Raw genomic sequence first — 20,464 nt, forward strand, 5'->3', positions numbered from 1 at the left:
CCTCCTTCTCACTGAAGTGAAAGGGCCATAGACAGATGCATGCTAGAACATATACTGATCAATATAGCGGTCTGTCTTAGTGGAATCGCCAGTCTCCCACAATTACCAGTTTTCAAAGAAAGGACTAGAAACTCCCATAACAGAGAACTATGCATCATTTTGTTCATTTTGTAACCCATGCCAGGTAACCAAAACATTTGTGTATTAACCTTCACAAATATTAGGAAATGTTAATACTTTAATATACGTTTAATAACTTTTAAATTTGGGTCTTAAAAACACTTTGAACCAACTGAGTTGTGACTGGGGTTCTCAAAACTGCCACATATATACAGGCAGCTCAGAATGATTTTCACACGAATCTGACCACCCAGAACCCTTCAGCTTTTCTGAAAGTTCTAACTCTGCAAAAAATAAATAAATACATCAGTAGCTTTACATTCCTTTCATTCTCATTAAATGGCTGTACGTATTTAGGAATGGTATTACAGACCACCTGTTTTTTTTCCCCTTCCATAATATTCTGTTTGGTTTCTTTTTACTTTGACTATGCTTCTCTCTTACTTGTCCTCTTTCTAAATGGAGGGTCTGAAAGTTCTGCAAACCTCCTTATGCAAAAGAGTTTTAGGAATGTAAAACATTATGTTATATCTTTGAGATTAAGAGTTGAGCATTATGTTATAATCCTCAGTTTTCTATGTCTTTTGTCACTGACTAAGTGGGAGCAGGACTGGGCCATAAAATTACAGCTCCAGCAAAACGTTCAACAACTAGTATCTTGAAGCTTTATCATCAAAGAGCCAACTACCTGTTCCAGTCCAATTGTCCAATAATGGATGTAACAATGTTTAAATATTTTTTTTCTGTTCAAGTATAAGAGCTTCCCCCATGAAAACAATGTCACTAAAATATCATATGAAGTTCATTGCCACACAAAGATTACTCAGTGGTAAAAAAACTCACTTTCAGCAAAAGTGGTTAGTTCCCATCCCTCCTCCGCCCCCCCTTTTTTTTTAAATTTTTTTAAGGACTTTAAACATTAGCGTTCCTTAATAAAGGACACATTAAATATAAACACAAAGCCACAAAACATGCATAAAAAAGAAGGGTTAAAATGCAACTGTATTTCACAGACACAAGTCACAGTCATTAAATTAAATTATCACACATACATTATAACTTATTTATTATTTCAAGCTATACAGGCAACATAGCACCAAAATGGAGAAATTTCCTCTAAAATTGATGAACAGTACACAAATATTTGTTTTTGAATTCTGAAAACAAGTATTTTCTTTCATTTTTATCAGAATTACCCTAAATGAAATCCACTATCCCAAGTCTGTTTTATGACATTATTTGGGTAGTGACACATGTTATCAGTTATCTCTGAAAAGGCACCCTCCATTTCTAAAGTTTTAAAAAATGAATAGCATATGCTAACATTAAGATTTCAGCCAGTGGGATATTAAATAAATGTGCTCTATTGGTAATGAGGTATTCTGAAGTTTGACATTAGGCAGCAGCAGCAGTAGCGGTAAAAGACTGAAGCTGGTTTTGAAAACCAAGTTCACTGATTCTGAATTCCCTTTTAATATAAAAGATTATCTTTAAAGATATAAATACTTTTTATACATTAGAAAAAGTGAATGAAGGCACTTATCATACATAGCAAGATTTTTTGCATTAAAATGAAAACAAATAAATATTTTATGTATGCAAGTTTGGGCTGCTTCTGCTCCTGCAGAAGTCAATGGGATGCCTGGCAGTAACAACACTGGAAGGGGATGTCAATTGTTAAAAAATAAATTCATATTCATTAAAAGTCATAATAGATTTCTTCCACAAGTGCAAAGACAGAATTACACTGAAATGATTCTGGAGCAACTAAAAAGAAAACTGCAGAACTAGAAAAACAGCCACTTTAAAGAATATTACATTATGTGTCTGAAGGGCAGTAATAGCAGTAAGATATTTCTGACACTTAAAAGTAACTTAGAAGATGGACTGATCCATTCTTTTTATGCCTATTTTCTCTGAAATCACAAGTAATACTTATGCAATAACACAAAAATCCTAAGAGTGAGGAAAAGAAAAAAAAAGGAAATCTTTATTTTATCAAATTTCAGACAAACAAAATGTAATTATCTTCTGTAAGAGTCAAATCTTGCCTGTATTGCTGACCATAAAGACACCTCAGCACAATCAGATTTAGACTGTTCCCAAAGAACTCAGAAAAACTAACATTCTTAAATTGTAGTTTTGTGGGAGTTTTTTAATATAATTTGAACAGTTAGTGGAACACTTGTCTGTGATACTCAATTTCCTGACTAACAACAAAGTACAATTGACATGACTAGTTTGTTGTCAGTGTTTTGTTCTTTTAATGGTGTCAGAACAGCGAAAAAGCATTCTGCACAAGTACTATTCTTGGGAAAGTTGTGTCTGTCCACTTTTAATCTAAGGTCCCTTTAATTACAGAAAATACCTCTAAAAACTTTAAAGTAATTAAGAAAAGAATTCTACAGTTATTATCTGACTTCACAACTGGTACATGATAAAATTTTAGGACAAACCCTTCATAAGTCTTAACTTTGAAAAGAGCTGGATGTATCATATCTCAACGCACAATATAAATGTGAAGTAAGAGAGCATGAAGCCCAATATGCTAAGAAAACAAATGTAAGAAAACAAAGTGCTAATGACTGCACTACAATTAACTCACACTAGAGTGTATAAATCCTCTTCCATTAGTATTCAAATAAAGTTCCAAATGTAGATGTTTTCAAGAAAATCTAACAGAAAATAAAGACCTCAAGATGGACCTTAACTTTGCTATGCTCTGAACCGTAACTGGTAGTGCTTAGCAACAAAGTTGTACAATGACTATATGTGGAACTGTTCAGATGAGGAAACTAGAACACCTCAAAAAGACTGATCGTTTGAGGTAAAACTGAGGTTGGTAGAGAGCAAAGGCATAACTTTGTTTTTGTGGCAGTACTTGTTACCTTCAAGTACAGCAGCTTCCTATGCTGCATCTGCTCAGATAAGACATGCACACAGTAAGCTATCTGGTTTCAAACGTGCCGTGAAGATTTACTGATAATAGACTACCACAATGACCTTTAGGTAACACTCAGTTACAATCTGGATTCAGTAATCCAGCTATGTATTCTTTTTAGAGGAACAAGAAAGGGTGAGAAGCAAACATATATTTCAAGTTGTGACGTACCTGGTTAAAATATCTCTGATAAAATTCAGGTTGCTATCCACACTCATACAAGAATGAAAGCCCTAATGAAATACAAAGCTTCCAAAGCAACATCAACTGCTATCACCAACTGCCTAAGCAGAAACCTTGCTGTTTGGCTATCTGGCTCTCCAAGGGTTTTGGTAAGCACTGAAAAACTAGGGGGGACCAAAAATAAAATCAAATTTCTAAATATATCAAAATTCTTGTCATCCAAAAAATGAGAATAAACTTGCCTATGTGAAGCTGGAAAGTATTGTCTTCCCAGATATGAATAGCCTATTTTATTCCTCCAGTGTAATTCCTCCTCACACTCCATAAAACCTTTAAGAAAATATATAAAATGAAGGGTACACAGCCAGTAAAAGCATACACGTATCAGGAATTTTGGGAAACTTACACTTGTTTTCTGTTGTGCAGCAACAACCTAGGAGGCATAGAAAAAGAGACTAGAAAAGAAGATATGACCATTTAACCAAGAGATAAATACCAAAATCTTAAAAGAAACTGAGATAAAAAAGGGAAGCTTCAGTTAGTAGTCAAATATGATCCTTGAAGTGAAAGCACCATAAAAAATGTCTATTAAGAAAAGCATACTAGATGAGTAAAAGAGTTATCGCCTGTTGAACAGCAGAAGGAAGAGTAAAACAAAACTTATGTTCACACTACACGTTTTGCCCAGGTACCAGGCCAGGGCTTTGGCACTGGAAATCTCCTAACTTGCCACTGTGTGTCAAATTATTTCCCAGCCAAGTACCGCTAAAAATAATATTTTATTCTCTAGTATAGCTACTTTACATTGGTGCTATACATGAAACTTTGCAAGATTGTATATATATCTGCATTATGTATCTGAAGATTTGTTGTATCTAAACATAACCATTGATCCAACTAACAGTTGATTTGATTATATTCCAAGATAACTTTTTGTCAGGTAACAGACGATTGTTTGGCTAAGAATATGAAAGCATGTGGATATGGCAAATATTGTTCAAAGGAAAAAAAGTTTAGTATTGAAAGTACAAAGCAGCATTCTTGAACTCAATTAAGATAGATTATTCTACAATTCTTCTAGCACAAAATTTTTAAATCTAGTCATTACGGTTCAGTTTTAAAACATTATGGTATCTTTACGAATTTGTAATACTCTCTCTTTTCATGCTTTAAGTAAAAAACAACTTCTTGTCATTAGGGTCAGAAAACCTGAACCACTCTGATGAAAATTAATACAATAAACCAGAAGTCTTACTGCATGGACTAAACACAAAAACCCAATAATACACTGTGGAAAGAAGGGATAAAATAAAAATCTACACTAGAACAAAGTACTCTTAGCCAGCTGTCAGAATGCTATGGAATTTTTCTTGACATTATATAATGTGACATATGGTTTCCATACTTTTTAGCTTGTAATTTATTCATTCTTTCATGAAGTTTTGGATCAGTGCCTCAATCCCTTCACCAATGAAACTAGAGTAGTCTAAAAGAAAAATATCCAAGATATATGGGTCAAATTTACTGGTGGTGCAACTCCATGAAAATAAGCAGCTATATTTACCTCAAGTATTATTTAACTTATAAATACATTATTAATACGCATATATCAAAATATATAAATCTGTATTGTAATTTTTTTATATCAAAAAAGAGGTAGTGTACTTAGATACGTGCCAAATAGGCAATGAAATCTTAAAATCAAATGTTTCAAATTTTGAAACGCTTCAATTTAGGAATGTTTGTATACTATTTATCAACTTCATTTACATTAAGAATTGACACCAATATTCTTTTAAAACAAGGCAGAGTCCCTCAAGATGCACGGACTGGGTCTAAACCCACTCCATTTCCTTTGGGTTTTGACACAAAGCGGGGGGGGAGGGGACGGGAAGACCATGATTCAGTTCTTACTAAACAAAATTCCCTTAGAAACTTGCACGAAACTAAGAGGGCAGAAGACATAAGCTACATTCTAAAAAGATCAGAGTCTCTCAATGACCTCCAGATCAAACAAATTCAAGTTACAGGCAAAAGGATGTGTTTCTTAGCCACCCTCTCTGTAAAACTTCAGAGTGTCTTTCTGGCTTGGATATCATGATATGAAAATTCCAGACTGTATTAAAATTTCAAAGATTCAAAGAATCAAAGTTTCTGAATATGCATAATATCTCTAAGAAAACATCCTGGAGTGGTACGAGCCTTTAGAATTTGAGATTTACTTCCGTCACATCCCTTTAGACAACTGCAGAAACTGGCAACAGAGGAGTACATAGCCTTTAAGCTTTGTAATGGTCAGCTCCGGTAGCCATAGAGAGAAACTATAAGGTGTAACAGCCCATAGCTGCTAAACTGCAGAAAGCATCAACCAGAATTCTGGCTTCAAATCATAAACTGAGCCTTCCTTGCAACTGCCCTATTGTGCATTTACAAGATATGTTTTATTTTAATTACGGTGTGTAAAATGAATCAAAAACTGAAAGAAATGTACTTAGAAGGCATATTGCTAAAAGTCTTCTATCCTCAAATATATAGTGATAGCAGGTGGAAGAAGTTAGAATGCCCCAATATGGAAAAGAGCATAGAAGACCTTCTACATGGTGAATCAGGTTCTTGACTCAAGATTCTGAATTAGTCTTAGCTAATTTGACTTTTTCTGAATATATTTCTGCTGGAATCTAAAATCCAAGAGGAAACTATCTGGCTATGTAAAAGTTGCAATAGTCCGTGAGCGAAGCTTTTAGTTCAGATATGGCTTAGACAAAGCTACATCAGAATGAGGAAAAGGTTTTTTAAGCAATTTTGGTACCCATTTCTGAACTGGCTGGGCCAGAGACAGGGCCAAAATTCAAGGAGGTCAAGGAGTTGTTCCAGGTAAAGCAATTGGTTGGAAATTCCCTTCCTTCTACTCACCCTCTCCATGTATTACATTTGTGTGCCATGCATGCCAGAAGTAAAAGACGGCAGAATCTATTATGGCAAATTACACTATCTGTGGGAAGTCTTGCATTTCAGTTTCTACTTAAGTTTTGACATTGGAATCTCACTAGTAGATATAACAGTGTAATGCACTGCTGTCCAGACACATAAATATCACTTAATATTTTTATCAAAAATATAAATAGTGTTTTATTTGGTTCTTGCTGTCTTTATAGAGAAGGGAATAAGTGTAGATGTGACATCCTTGATGACTCCAGCCTCCAGAGAGTGTCCAGTCATTAACAATCCCTTATATTAGAGCATATTTTATGCCAGAAAGGCATAAGATAGTTTGGCAAGAGATCATGGCTCTGCCTATCACATCACTCCACCCATAGGTGAAGGTTAAACAAGCCATTTGTGCTAGGCTACAACAGTGTTTCTGTGACTAAAGTTTTTACTGCTCTTTCATAAGTCATCCTCAATGAATAAATTTTGCTCTGTTTAACAGCAACACGAATTAACTGAAGTTTGTGTGTTGGCAGCATTCAAACTAGATAAATTACTAAAAAGTGACAGCATGTTTAATATGTGAGCCAGCTTTTATTTCCTGAATCTGCTACGTTTGTTTCTGCACAACACCATGTGACAGTGTGATGAAATTAAAACTATTCCTGAATAACCATAGGGCTTGCAATCATATATAAAACAGAGGCCACAAATTCTCTCTGATAACTAGATTCCATTCTAAGCTTAGTTTTTGAAGGATTAAAATGGCTTTTAATGTCAATTGAGATATAAACCAACATGAAAATCTTGGCAAAACTAAGCCATATGTAACATTTACAATACATTACAATAGCTTACAGGTAACCTATTAATGCAGGACAAACTGCATCACTCAGGGAATGAACAGGCTGTGAATAACTTTCTATCTAAAAGGAAAACAAACATTGAGTTCAAAGACAACAGTGTGCTGAATGCCCTGCTTGTCTTCTCAGCACCTGAAGTAGACACATTAATTAAACATTAGCAAGTCACCACTAATTATTTTGCTAATGGCTAAATAAGATACTGTGGTGTCTGTTAAACACAAACCCAAAACTCTGTTTTGCACAGTGGAAGAAAAAGACAACGGTGGTAAATTATTAATTCAAACTTTCTTTTTAAAGTCTATTTGCAATAAATTAGAATAGATTATATAAACACTAATAAATTATTTAAAGTTGAAATTGGACAATATTTTAAAAAATGTTTCCATGTTAATTCAAAGAACCAAATACATAATTTTATTAATAAAAATAATAAAAAAAAAGGACTTGTCGTAGCCCATCTCCCAGGGATGTTAATGACAGGTTTTTAACTGATTTCGATGGAACCAGAACTGGATCCAACCTCCTTTGATTGCCATTATTCTCCTTAGAATTGAGCACAATAATAAATATTGTTGTCAAATTCACAGCTTGGGAAATACAATGTACTCTATATTGTAAAGCTTGCTATGATTACTTCAGTATGTTAATAATCTGCTAGTGGCAATTTTAAAGATTAATGCTGATTATTGTAGGCATTTTTACACATTAATAGACAGTGACATGTAGACAATAACATATTATAGTTACATACATAATTATACATAGACAGCTTTAATTAGTCACTGTTTTATAACCACAAATATAAACTTTTATACACAAATGTACATGTAATGCAGAGCAAAATGTTTGATGACAGAGTGTAATATACATGTGTGTGAGTTATTTTATACTTAAATACACTATTAGAAAAAAAGTTATGCACTAAAAAGGTTTTTTTTTTTTTACAAATATAAATATGTAGATAATACTACAGTATAAATTATAGCATATACTTTTAAATTTAAACACAGATCAAATCATAATCCTTCAAAATAGAACAACTTATTAGATATTGCTATCAGCTATGATGATTTCTGGTAATTTTCAAAATATTCCCTATGATATTTTACAGAGCATGATACTGTTCCCACTGAAGTAAATGGCTGTTTCCCATTTAATTCAATGACTGCAGGAACAATTGCTTAATAAAACTATATAGACTATATTCCACATGCATTATTATTTCACTGTTATCAAATAAAATAATATAATTTTTAAAAGGCAAGGGGAAATAGAGTGACAGAAAGAACAAGAAAGCGAAAAATATTAGCGAATGCTATCGTACCGATTTCCATGGTCCCCGATGCCATGAAACATCACCAGGGCAAGAATGCACATTACATTGTGCCATATTAGGTGGCTTGTCTAGAATTTCACAGTTTTGATCACCCAACATTTGGCCAGTAGGAAGCTGACAAATCACCAGTCTTGTCTTTATTCCATCTCCACAAGTTTGAGTACACTGAAATACAGAATTTTATATGCAATATTTTTGTTAAGAGAGTCATCACATACCATTAAACCAAAAAGATATAACAATAATCAGTACATGTTATTATTTACTATGTCTATTTTCATACTCCCTGGACACTCAATTCAAGAATAAGGACTTACAGTCTAATCTCATATAATAAAAAAACCAATTCTCTCACCAAAACGTTTACCAAACTACATTTTTATAGTTTATCAAGTGATTTTCTACAAAAAGTCTCAGTTACAGAGAATCTACTCTATTAAGGAGAAGTAACCATTTGTGAGAATAAATGTGCATATATATCTCTCTTTGATAGGAGGAAAAGATGGAAATTAGTCCTAAAACTAGTTTTCCCTGTCAGAAAAAACTCAGACACTAGGCACACTTTCTCATAGTCTAACTTATACAGATTAAGTGTAAAATACTCATAGGATGTGTTTTCTGGGTTTCAGTTTTCCTGTAATTCCACAATACCAGACAAAAATACTAATTCTCATTTCGAATGAGTTTATAAACTATTTTTAAATATTTATAGCTTTTTACCATATTTCAGAGGATTCTAAATTAGACAAAAACTGCAGCATCTGCATTAACTGGATCCCAAGTCTACAGCTACGGACAGAAAAAACATGACACTCAGACTAGCCTTGAGAATTAAATGGCTAGATCTAGCCAAAATGAGAAAAAAAAAAGAAAAATAAAAAATTCACTCATTTTTTCTTCTTTCCCAGCTCTAGATATTGATGTATCAGGAATAAGAAAAGAGGGCACGAATCACAAGAGGTTAGATTAGAATGAATGCCAAACTAACCAGCTTTAACTCTTTCCGTAATGTTTGAGCAAGAATACGTGGTCAAGATATATTACATGGCATGGAGAAACCATTCTTTGTCCAATACTGTATAATATTTCATCGAAACATTCTAACCCAAGCACATGTTTTAGATGCATGATCCTATCTTCATACTTCTAATTTGTAACTACAAACACAGTAGATACTACTACGTGCAGTTATTCTAGTCAGTACCTATGAAATTTGATGTAATAAAGTTTCTTTATAGCTTCTTGTGCTCATTTTTTCTTAGACTAGCTATTACACTGAGGTTTTTCTGCATACAATTCATCTTTTTGTAAGAGAAAATAATTCTGTATGTCTCAAGATTCAAGATGCTACTGCAACACTCAATTTTACGTTGTACATCCTTAGCCTCACACGATACTTCTTTCTTTTGGATGTACATTTACACTACTCATATTTACACTACATTTCTGCATTTGATCAAAGAACAAAGTTTAGATAAACAGGTTGAAACTCATTCTGTTCAAATAAGTAAAAAAATGGTGCTCAGTTCCGTTCACAGTCAAATAATTATGTTACTATTTCTAAGCTTATGTGGTAAATAATGTTTCTCTTTGAAAGTGAAATGATCTTACTTCTCCCCAGTTCCCATAGTTCCATCGTGGGCAGGGTCCAGAATCACAGTGTCTTGACTCTGGAGGTTTTGTTGCCTCATCACAATAACTAGCACTTCTTCCTTCCTCATCTTGACATACTACAACTCGACGGTGAAATCCACCTGCACAAGTACTAGAGCACTACCAAAACATGTAAACATATGTATCACTATTGCATAATCAGAAAAAAGTAAAATATGCTGGTTAAAACTTAAAATTACTATTTTTTAAATGTTAACTTTCAAAACTGAAATTTTCAAATAAAAATTACTACTATGTAGAAGTATTTTAAAGTTGAAATCACAGAAAAATTGTTTTCCATATTCTTTATAATAATAATATTTTTTAAAATAAATGTGCTTCTCTTTTGACCAAATCTCTACTGCAGTAACATTTCCAGAAATGTTAACACACATGTGAAAGAACAAATTAATATATTAAAAAAAAATTCTTACTGCTCCCCAGGGTCCAGTTCTCCACTGATATCCTCCCACAGAGGGATGGTTCCACTGGTTTATATTGTCTTGTGGATGGTGTACTGGAAGGTAACCCATTTCTGGAAAATGGCTTGGATTGTCATGTATTTTCGGAATATGATGATAAAATGGTGGACATGGTGGCATGTTACATTCTTGTTCTTTGGAAGGTCGGCCTTCAGGATCACAGTAATTCTCGTTGATTTGTTGGTGATAGTTGACACAGATAACTTGCCTTGTTACTATTCCACTATCACATGTAACTGTGCACTGACCAAAAATTAACCCAACATTTGTGACAGAACATTGATAATTAGTAACCAAATACATTTATATTTACTTTTGACAATAAGAAACATAGACTTTGTTTTTTCAAGGGATGCAATTCCACTCTCACTTGCACAGAAAATGAAGTCCCAATTTCTAACGAGAGACTTTGGCCAATAATCTAGATAGACACACTAAAAAAAAAAATTACAATTAATACTTACAGGGGACCAATTTCCAACTTGCCACTCTCCACATGGGCTAAAGCAGCTTGAAATTTCAGCTGGTCGTGGTAAATGAGCACAGAAAGATTCATCTGCTATTCCTCCATGAGCATCTCTACAACTCACATAGCGAGCACGATCACCCTTCCCACAAGATGCAGAGCACTGTCAGAGAACAATCCAAGCTCATTGCACTTTAGGAGACCAAAACAAGATCATGCAAGCATCTAAAATACTAACATAGCTTAGGATCAGCTTGACTTTAGAATTAAATACTGAAAACCAGATTTCCATCTCACACTGATAGAGCCATGCATTCAAGAAGAAAAGTGAAATATTGCTGGATGGTTTAGGCCTTAAGAATTGCCATTGGCTTGGAACTGAATTGCATGGCCTTAATTCTTGTGAAGCAATTCAGCTAATCTGAACAGGTAACATTTCAACTATAACATGGAATCATTATACAGTTGCAAAGGCAATTTTTTTATTTATTAACAATAGAAACATTAAAGAGTAACTTCCAGAACATTTTAGTTATTACACAGTGATGCAATATTTACATCAACTGATATAATAAAAACTGATATTCATAATCCATTTGCCATTCTAGTTTATATTAGCATACTCGATTGAGCCCCTTCTGATGCCTTTATAGCTGAGAATTCCAAGGTGGATTTAGTGAAGAGTTTCTGAGTAGCCTCAGTCTATGAACTCTTTACTGCTATTTAGTTAAAATAGTTGTGCAAAGATATAATTGTGTTATATGCTTTGTTAAGAACCTCAAGGGATTAACAGACACACCCACACTTTTATAGATAATTTTAAATTTTCACATTGCTATCAAGTAAAACTAATTTTCAGCACTATCAAAATCAAAAACTCTTCCATTAAACAGTTTGTGTAGAAACCGTTTTTCATAATGCTTATTTTACAAATTATGTAAAATTAGACCTTTAAACACCCGAAATGTTTGATATTGCTATTCACATAAAAGATTTAAATCATATTTTAGAATGAAAGATGTTCTCTATACTCAGAAACTGATCAATTATTTAAAAAACAAAAACAAACCCCAAAAACTTCCTTGCACACTCCTAATCATGTAAGAGCTATTTTGCTCAGAATCCCAGCTCCTAGAATCCTGTTTTTTTCCCCTCCTTATTTTCCCTGGATAGATTTGAAGCACACAGAATTTTCTGGGAGCGTCTATCTCCTCCTTAAGAAACAGGTTCTTACAAATAAAGCTAGAATTCCTTTAAAATTTATCCCAAGCAGATTTCAGTCTGAAAAATATATCAATGAGAGCTTCATGGAAAAACAGGTGAAGGAATGGAGGACTGCTCTGCAAGATGTGACCACTATTACATTACATACTGGGGTCCATGATCCATATCTCCATTGGGTCACCTTCCCCACATGAACTAGAGGAAGCGACGTAGTCCACAGTTTTGTATTTTCTGGACAAGAGGGCAATTCACATTCCTGTGGGCGTGAGAAAAAAAAAAAAGCTTTCAAAATATACATTTAGGAAGAGCCAAATGTAAAGTAAATGGCTCCCACAGAGATAGATCCTACCATTACAATAAGCCAGCATTAATTAACAAGTAAATACCATTTTCTAACTTTTCCCTAGCGTTATTCAAAGGCTTTTCATTGAATAAATTGTTTTGTTTTGTTTCAAATTGAGAGGCACAGAAAATTTATTTGATGTTAAAACTGTATTAGTAATAACTAATAATATTTACACTTTGAGAAAGAACTGTGTTGGGCAACTTGCTGGAGACAAGGGGTATAGACATTACTGTGTCCTGTGCCATAGCCACATGCAGTACAGAAGAACTGAGTGAAGATAGTGGCTGTGCTGTCCTGTCCTTTCTACCTTCAGCTACTGAGAACACAAAATCGCCCAGTTTCAGTCAACAGCCGAGCAGATACCACAATTCAAAATACAAAGCATACTCAAACCCAGTGTTTTCACATGTAAGTGGAAATAAATTTATACCAATTACTTGGCTTTTATATTTTGAAATCTTATTCAAGAAGCCATCAGAAGGGTGCTAGCTTGTGACTGGTTTACTCTGGACCATAGAATCCTTTTTTTTCCCCTCTTCTCCTTGAGAGTATGCCCTCAAGGAGGTATGTGGTTACCAGCTTGGTTGGATATAAATGAGATGTATCAATCTGGTGGCCAGATCAACATATTAATACATAGCACCTAAGACACCAATTGCTTTCAGTTAAAGGTAAACATTTCCTCTCAAAAATGATAGATTTAAATTAAGGGAAGTGATGAAGTAAGTAAACTGAGACAAGAAGAAAAGGTGAAGAATCATATTGATACCATATTGAATCATAAAATCATTGAAGGACATTGAGGTGCTGGAGCGTGTCCAGAGAAGGGCAACGAAGCTGGTGAAGGGCCTGGAGCACAAGTCTTATGAGGAGCGGCTGAGGGAACTGGGGCTGTTTAGCCTGGAGAAGAGGAGGCTGAGGGGAGACCTCATCGCGCTCTACAACTACCTGAAAGGAGGTTGTAGCGAGGTGGGGGTTGGTCTCTTCTGCCAAATAACTAGCGATAGGACGAGAGGAAATGGCCTCAAGTTGTGCCAAGGGAGGTTTAGACTGGACATTAGGAAAAATGTCTTTACTGAAAGAGCGGTCAGGCCTTGGAACAGGCTGCCCAGGGAAGTGGTGGAGTCACCATCCCTGGAAGTATTTAAAAGACGTGTAGATGAGGCGCTTAGGGACATGGTTTAGTGGGCATGGTAGTGTTGGGTTGATGGTTGGACTCGATGATCTTAGAGCTCTTTTCCAACCTTAATGATTCTATGATTCTATAATTCATGTCTAAACAGTTTTGAATTAGTATTATTCCAACAACTGAAGCTTTCTTCAAGTAACCATGTTGTTCTTCTAAGAACTATGTACAAGCGGAATTTTAGAGAATACCAAGCCAGTCAGGTGCTATTAATAAGCATCATGGCAAGCAGTCTCCTTATAATATTCTACATGTTGGAGCTTCCCCCTCACCCCCCAAATAATCAAAGGCATTTGGAATCCTTCAATCATATACCAAATTTTCAAATCTCCAATCTCCACTCTTCTTTTACTTAATTCCCTAGGCCAAATTTGAAGTTCAGGAAAAAAGCAGATAGTTTAAGTATTTTTTTCTTGTTTTAGAACTCGTTTCTGCAAGTTCCTTCAAGAAGTCAGTAGACAACGCTTGTATTTAGATGCTTTTAACTAAAAAGTACAATCAACTGAAAGGTATTTTTTAACTTACTTGGTTATCTCTAGGACGAGTAGCAGCATTACATTCCCTGTCATCGTCCAAAATAACTCTGTAAGTCCCAGTAACACATTTGACTGCACGCATTTGGTATCCACGTCCACACGTTACTGCACACTGTTAAAGTCAATAATTTCACAGACTTGAAACAGCACTATTTATAATCAAATTTAATTTTAAATTACATTTTCTATTTTAAAACTCTTTCTAGAATGAACAGGAATGACTACTGGGAAGGCGTCAACTTTCGTCATGGCAGACCATATGGTGCTTAAACAGTGTCCATAATACACCAATATTTTGGCTCTTGCTGAACAGTGCTTATGCAGGATAAAGGCTTTCTCTTTTTCCCCCTTCTACCCGCTGCAGTGAGTAGGCTGGAGGTGGGCGGCAGACTGGGAGGGAACACAGCCAGGACAGCTGACCTAAACTGATCAAAGGGACAATCCATGCTATATAATGTCACGGTCAGCAATAAAAACTGGTGTAGAAGAAGTCAGGGGGAAGGGAGTAAGGGGTTTCCAAATGAATCACTAGCTGTTAAATGTCTTTTCCTTCACTATAGTTTGACAAAAGCACACTTAAAGAAGGCACCTAAAATGTTAGATGGCTGAAAATATTATGACATAAATGCCATTCTACAAGTGTTATGGTTCAAGCACAAATACTGGTAAAAACGCAGGTCGTGAATAGCTATTACCAGACGGTATGGTGGAAAAACTGCAACGGAAAACTCTGCTCCACTGACATGGATTGGTAAATTGCTTGTACAAGCTATTCCAGCAAGGCCATACACGGTGATTTTTTTATTCAGAAAAATTATATCATGGGACTCCATTAATTTTTTACTTCATTTTTGCATTTAACTTGTAGGAATGGAAAGCCAGCACCTTGTGATCAAAAGATTACTCAAAAGGAATTCACCATTATGTTAGGCAACAGTGTGGTTATCTCTAACATGAAAAAATGTTACATGAGAAAAGTTCTATACAAAATAAATGTTTGAGTTAAAAATATACTTAATTTCCAAAGGTATATTTATTCTGTATTTTACTAACAGGTTATATGTAAAAAAAAAAAAAAAAAAAATCAGCTGCTATTCAGTTAAGAATTGTCACTAATATCCAAGAAACACTGAATAATCCAACACTTCAGTTGGCTTGAGTAACCTGGTTTTATGAAAGCTCCATGAAATTGAGTACCTTATTATTTTTTAATTAATTCTCATCTATTTGGTGACAAAAGTTTCCTTCGCAAATTAATTCACTTTTTTCCAGAATTTGAAGCCACTCTGGTATACATTAGATGAGCATCATTATACACAGGAACATATTTTTCAACAGCACTTTCACATAAAGAGATAGCAGATCTTTTATCACTGAAGGTCAAAACAAAACATAACAACAAAATACTAAGTATTTTTGCCTGCTATTATTAGCATATACACTTCTATGATCTTAATTAAAGCTACCACTTAAATATGCCCACACACCTATAAATATTTGGTCTTTTACCTGTCTCATTCATCTGAATGGTTTGCTATCTACATTTTCATTATTCTGGAGATGTAATACATTCACGTGTAAAAGCATCTTTGATATTAAGGCTCAGGGTCAATGACTATTTTAGGCATTTAACTTATATGCGGGTGTTCCTAAATTACAGGTTAGATAGCCAATAGGAGCAAACAAACATGTGAATCAATTCAACTAAAGTAACTGCTTAAGATCCAATTAAAACGTTTAAAAGGTATTGTTTTGTGATCATAGTCTGAACTAGAAAACAAGCCAGGAATCCTTATGTACTCACTGATCCCCAAGGCCCTACTTGCCAAGATGCACATTCATGAAGTTCACACAGTGTTATTGATTCTGGTCTATCATTTGGATTACAGAAATCATCTCTCAGTTGTTCATCATTAAGTTGGCACCACACTTGACGATGCTTCATTCCTTTGCCACATGTCACAGGACACTGTAAAATTATTAAAGTCACCAGTTTGTAAAGACATGAATCTGCATTAATGGCTTCACTTTCTTTCAGTAATCTGTTGGATTTTCAAGATCACATAAATAACAAAAATATTCCATGAATGTAAGTAGTCCAACAAAACTAGTTCTTTTATGAACTCTCCATTTCTGTAAACATCAACCCAAATGCTAATACAAAGGAATCACTATTAAGTTTCTAAAACTACAAAAATATGAGAACAATGTACAGATCATTTATTTCCATTAGAATAAAAAATACTTGATTAAAATATGAGTGCACATATCACAGCTTTCACAGGAAAAATGTTTAAACTATCCATGATTCTTTTATACCCATATAATCTATAATAAAAGAGATATAATTCTGTTCTTCAGTTGGCTGGATGGTTCTCATTGCTTCATAAAAAAGGAAGGTATAAATATTACTGTAGATAGATTTACTTTAAGTAGCTTCACTACCTCATGTTAATGTAACAAAATTTCACAGAAAAATAAATTCTAGGTGTGTTTTTCAGAAGTCATCATGCCATTTGTACATCTGGGATGTATATCAGCCAAACCCTAGGACTTCAGAATTTTTATTTTCATGTGGCCCAAAATAGCCAGAACAAAATAACCAAACATTTAAAGCAGCTTATTTTAATATCAATGACCAGGACCAAAGGCGTCTTAAGTTGTACATGGTTCATTACCTCGCTCCACTCACTAACAGACCAGCTTGGACATAAGAATTCATTGCAGCTCTGTGTTACAACTCTTGAAAGTTCCTGGCATTCTCTGTCAGGAAGATGACGACCCAAATTGTTCATACAAAAAGCTTCTCTGGTTCTGACACCTCTTTCACAGCTCCTGGAACACTGCAGCGTATAGACAATATTATGAAAAAGGAAACACAACATGATAAAACCAGGTCAAAATACATTATCAGACTTAAAGGTGAAAGACATTAATGATTGTTGGACAAATGTATCCTACATTTAATCCACAGACTGCTAATATGTTCATGTGAGATAAATTTGGCACTTTGTTTAGTACTTCCAAGATAAAACACTTTAATGAAGATTAAAGCTGAAATTACTCCTTTTCTCCAAAATACTCTCAGAACGAAATATTAAGACTGTAAATAAAATATACACCTTTAACCACTAGATCTTCTCTGCTGACTTCCAAAACCAAGCTGCAAATAATTTAGCTACAGTTTCTTACAAAAATATGAGGAAGTTGCTGAAATATAAAGATTGGTATTAGCTCCTCCTACAACTCTGCATTTGTCAAACATTATTTTCTTTTAGTTAGTTAAACTAAAAATATAAATTTTATATGAATGCTAACAAGAACAATTATAAGGTTTTGAATTTGTACCTCTGACCATTCTGTGTAGTGCCAACTTGTTAACGTACAGTCACCATGGCAGGGCTCTCTGGTTGGCGGTTTCTGCTGATCAGCACAGTACTTATCATCCACCGGGGCACTGAGTCCTTTTGAAATAGAGTACTTCATGCAGTGGATCTCTATAGACCGATACCCCGGGCCACACTTTGATGTGCAGTCACTTTTGCCAACATTGTGCCACCTACAAGGATAAACTGTAGGTGAATAAAGCACCCAGAGAATGCACCAGGAATTGCCATGTAGATACAGATATGCATTTTAGGGAACAGATGAAACTGTAAAATCTATCTCACGACTGGAATTTTCAAAGCAATATAAAAGAATTTGACACATAGGCTTAAAAACATCTTTTTAAATTTAAAGGATCTTTTGTCTTAATCTCCTAGGTGACTTTGAAAAATGTAAGCTATACTTTTAACTGTTCATCCTCTGAACACTTCAGCGTGGGCTTTCTTGCAGTTCAAAAACACAAGTCTGTTTCAAATTAGTTCCAGTTGTGGGTACAATTCTGGTGAAATATGTATTCTGCCCAGCAACAAAAGTTTTTGCACCACGATATATAGAACAGATTCACAATCCTAAAAAAAGACTTTGTCTTTTACCAATAAAAAGTAGATAAGTACACTAGTTCTACTTAGATTCAGAGGTGTAAACCTAATGTATAAACGCATTATACCAATAGATTTGAGGAAAGGAGAGAGAGACGGGAGGGATGAGGGAGGTAGAGAAGGGTGGAAGGACAGAGTATAAAGCAATCTGAATTATTTTGTTTCAATCCCCATCAACAACAGTATGTAAGACCGCAACAGCTCCATCAGTTAGGAACCTCTTTTTACCTTAATTCACACTCTGTATTACACTCCTCAAAGACATCTGGTACAGTGGGTATAAGTTCACATCTTTGATCAGACACTACCACATGATCACTTTTACGTACGCATGTCATTCTTCTTCTTCGAATACCTTGAAAAGGAACAAAACAAAGCGAATAAAAGGCTAAAATAAGAGTGCCTTTTTACACTAATGGATTCCATTCATCATTTAGGAATTTAACTAAGATACCCCATTAACACTAATCTTTGTATACAGCAGATTCTGTACAAACATGCTGCTTTGTGCAGCTGACTACATTCCAGCTGGAGAACAACCTTGTTCCAGTCACTCCTGCCATCTCCCAGCTGTACTACAGTGGTCTCACGAGGATATCAACTTCCAGAAAACTGCAAAAGTGCAACAGTCCATTTACTCATCAGGCTAAGTATTCCAAATGCATCACATCTGTCCTTTGCTAATTACCAAATTACCAAACCACTGTGTTAACTTAGAAGTTGTGATCCTTTTCTTTAAGGAAGCAGAAAATTTATCACAAGGTACCTAAAAGATCTGGAGTGCAGGGAGAAGCATCACAGTTGACAGATGCTTTGCTTTTCTAGCATGTGAGCATGTCTACAGCCTGACTCTAAACCAGAAGAAACTCTCAGTCTCCTGCCTCAAGTACAGGCATTTCTAGCACCTGCTAATAGGAGCATCTATCAAAATTCTGTGTACATACACTTTATATATACACTTCATACATATTGTGGTTTTATTTTTACACTGAAATGGCCTATAGAATAACAAAATTGTAAAAAATTGTAAAAAATATCTTCAAATAGCTTCACCCCAAGTAGCAGATAACCAAAAAAGACAAAGAAATATACATAAAAGATACGAAACAAATCAGCCAGTGACCATCTGGAAATATGATAATGGAAGCCTAATACATATTAGTAGATATACAATACTGCTTTCTAAGGATGCATTAGACTTAATTCAACTTTTTTTTTTAATAAACCACTCCTATGGCTAAAAAGAAAGGAACACATATGTAGTTTTGAATATAGAATTGCATTGCATAAATACTGAAAAGAGCAAAACAAAATCAGAAGCCATTCTGCCCTTAAAGGCTCCGTGCACCTAAAGTTTACTGAGAGCGCTGGGTTTCTTCCTTACAAGTAGGAGTGAAAAATCTGGATACTCAACACTAGTCCCTTCCTAAATGCCATCAGATCTTTGATTCTGGTGACAAAAGAATTTACAGTACCTTGGCACATCCTGCTGCAGTCTTGCCAGGGTCCATAAGGATCCCACGTAAAAAGATCATTTCTGTCTTCTATTGGGATATTGAATGAATAACGCACATCAGGGTTGTATAAATTAAAAAACCTTAATTGAGATAAAATGATAGCTGTTTTTCAGTGAATTTCAACATAAAATTATGAATATAATGATCATGTAGCAAATTTTCAAACTTATAAAAAAAGTAAACATGCACCTGTAAGGTTAGCTCTTCTTCGATTCTATCAGTGCTGTTAATTCGTTCTATCGTATGGTTTGAACCACTGTACTCAAAAATGGCTCCTTGTATATTGATTTCTCTTTTTGACATGCTTACAACAAAATTTCCATTCAAGATAAAATTTCCATGAACATCAGATAAAGCTATAAGTAAAATAAAATATTGGAAATAAAGCATCTATTTAATTAAAAGGTTCTATCCATAAAAATTCTTAGTAATATATCTTCTTATCAACACTTATCTTTATTTTAGTCCGTGTGTAATGCTTTAAAGTTGTATCAAACAGTTTTTAATGCATGAATACAATCCTAGCCATCAGTAACTTTCACCTGAGCAGTTGTCATGGATTTTCTCTGCATTAACAACACAATTTTAATATTTATTCTGCTGAAAGGTTGACTGCAGTCATCACTTTTAAATTTGGTTAGGTTCTGCTACTGTAGAAGGAAACAATTATTATCTATATTTCTGACCTATTCTA

General features: G+C 34.5%; 1 protein-coding gene across 1 annotated transcript in view; it reads right to left on the reverse strand.

Moving 5' to 3' along the window:
• The window catches only part of ADAMTS20 (ADAM metallopeptidase with thrombospondin type 1 motif, 20), a gene marked incomplete at both ends in the record, with an annotated part of 46,960 nt that extends 26,834 nt beyond the window's left edge, over positions 1-20,126 (reverse strand). Inside the window, 12 exons of the mRNA XM_009586403.1 lie at positions 8,363-8,539; positions 9,986-10,147; positions 10,462-10,752; positions 10,974-11,138; positions 12,348-12,455; positions 14,257-14,379; positions 16,072-16,236; positions 16,946-17,110; positions 17,616-17,826; positions 18,482-18,608; positions 19,729-19,850; positions 19,958-20,126. Of these exons, the coding sequence (XP_009584698.1) occupies positions 8,363-8,539; positions 9,986-10,147; positions 10,462-10,752; positions 10,974-11,138; positions 12,348-12,455; positions 14,257-14,379; positions 16,072-16,236; positions 16,946-17,110; positions 17,616-17,826; positions 18,482-18,608; positions 19,729-19,850; positions 19,958-20,126 (1,985 nt within the window). The remainder of the gene's footprint in view (positions 1-8,362; positions 8,540-9,985; positions 10,148-10,461; positions 10,753-10,973; positions 11,139-12,347; positions 12,456-14,256; positions 14,380-16,071; positions 16,237-16,945; positions 17,111-17,615; positions 17,827-18,481; positions 18,609-19,728; positions 19,851-19,957) is intronic.
• Between the last annotated feature and the right edge of the window lie 338 nt (positions 20,127-20,464).

Source organism: Fulmarus glacialis, unplaced genomic scaffold (assembly GCF_000690835.1).
Source record: "Fulmarus glacialis isolate BGI_N327 unplaced genomic scaffold, ASM69083v1 scaffold10090, whole genome shotgun sequence".
Classification (NCBI taxonomy): domain Eukaryota; kingdom Metazoa; phylum Chordata; class Aves; order Procellariiformes; family Procellariidae; genus Fulmarus; species Fulmarus glacialis.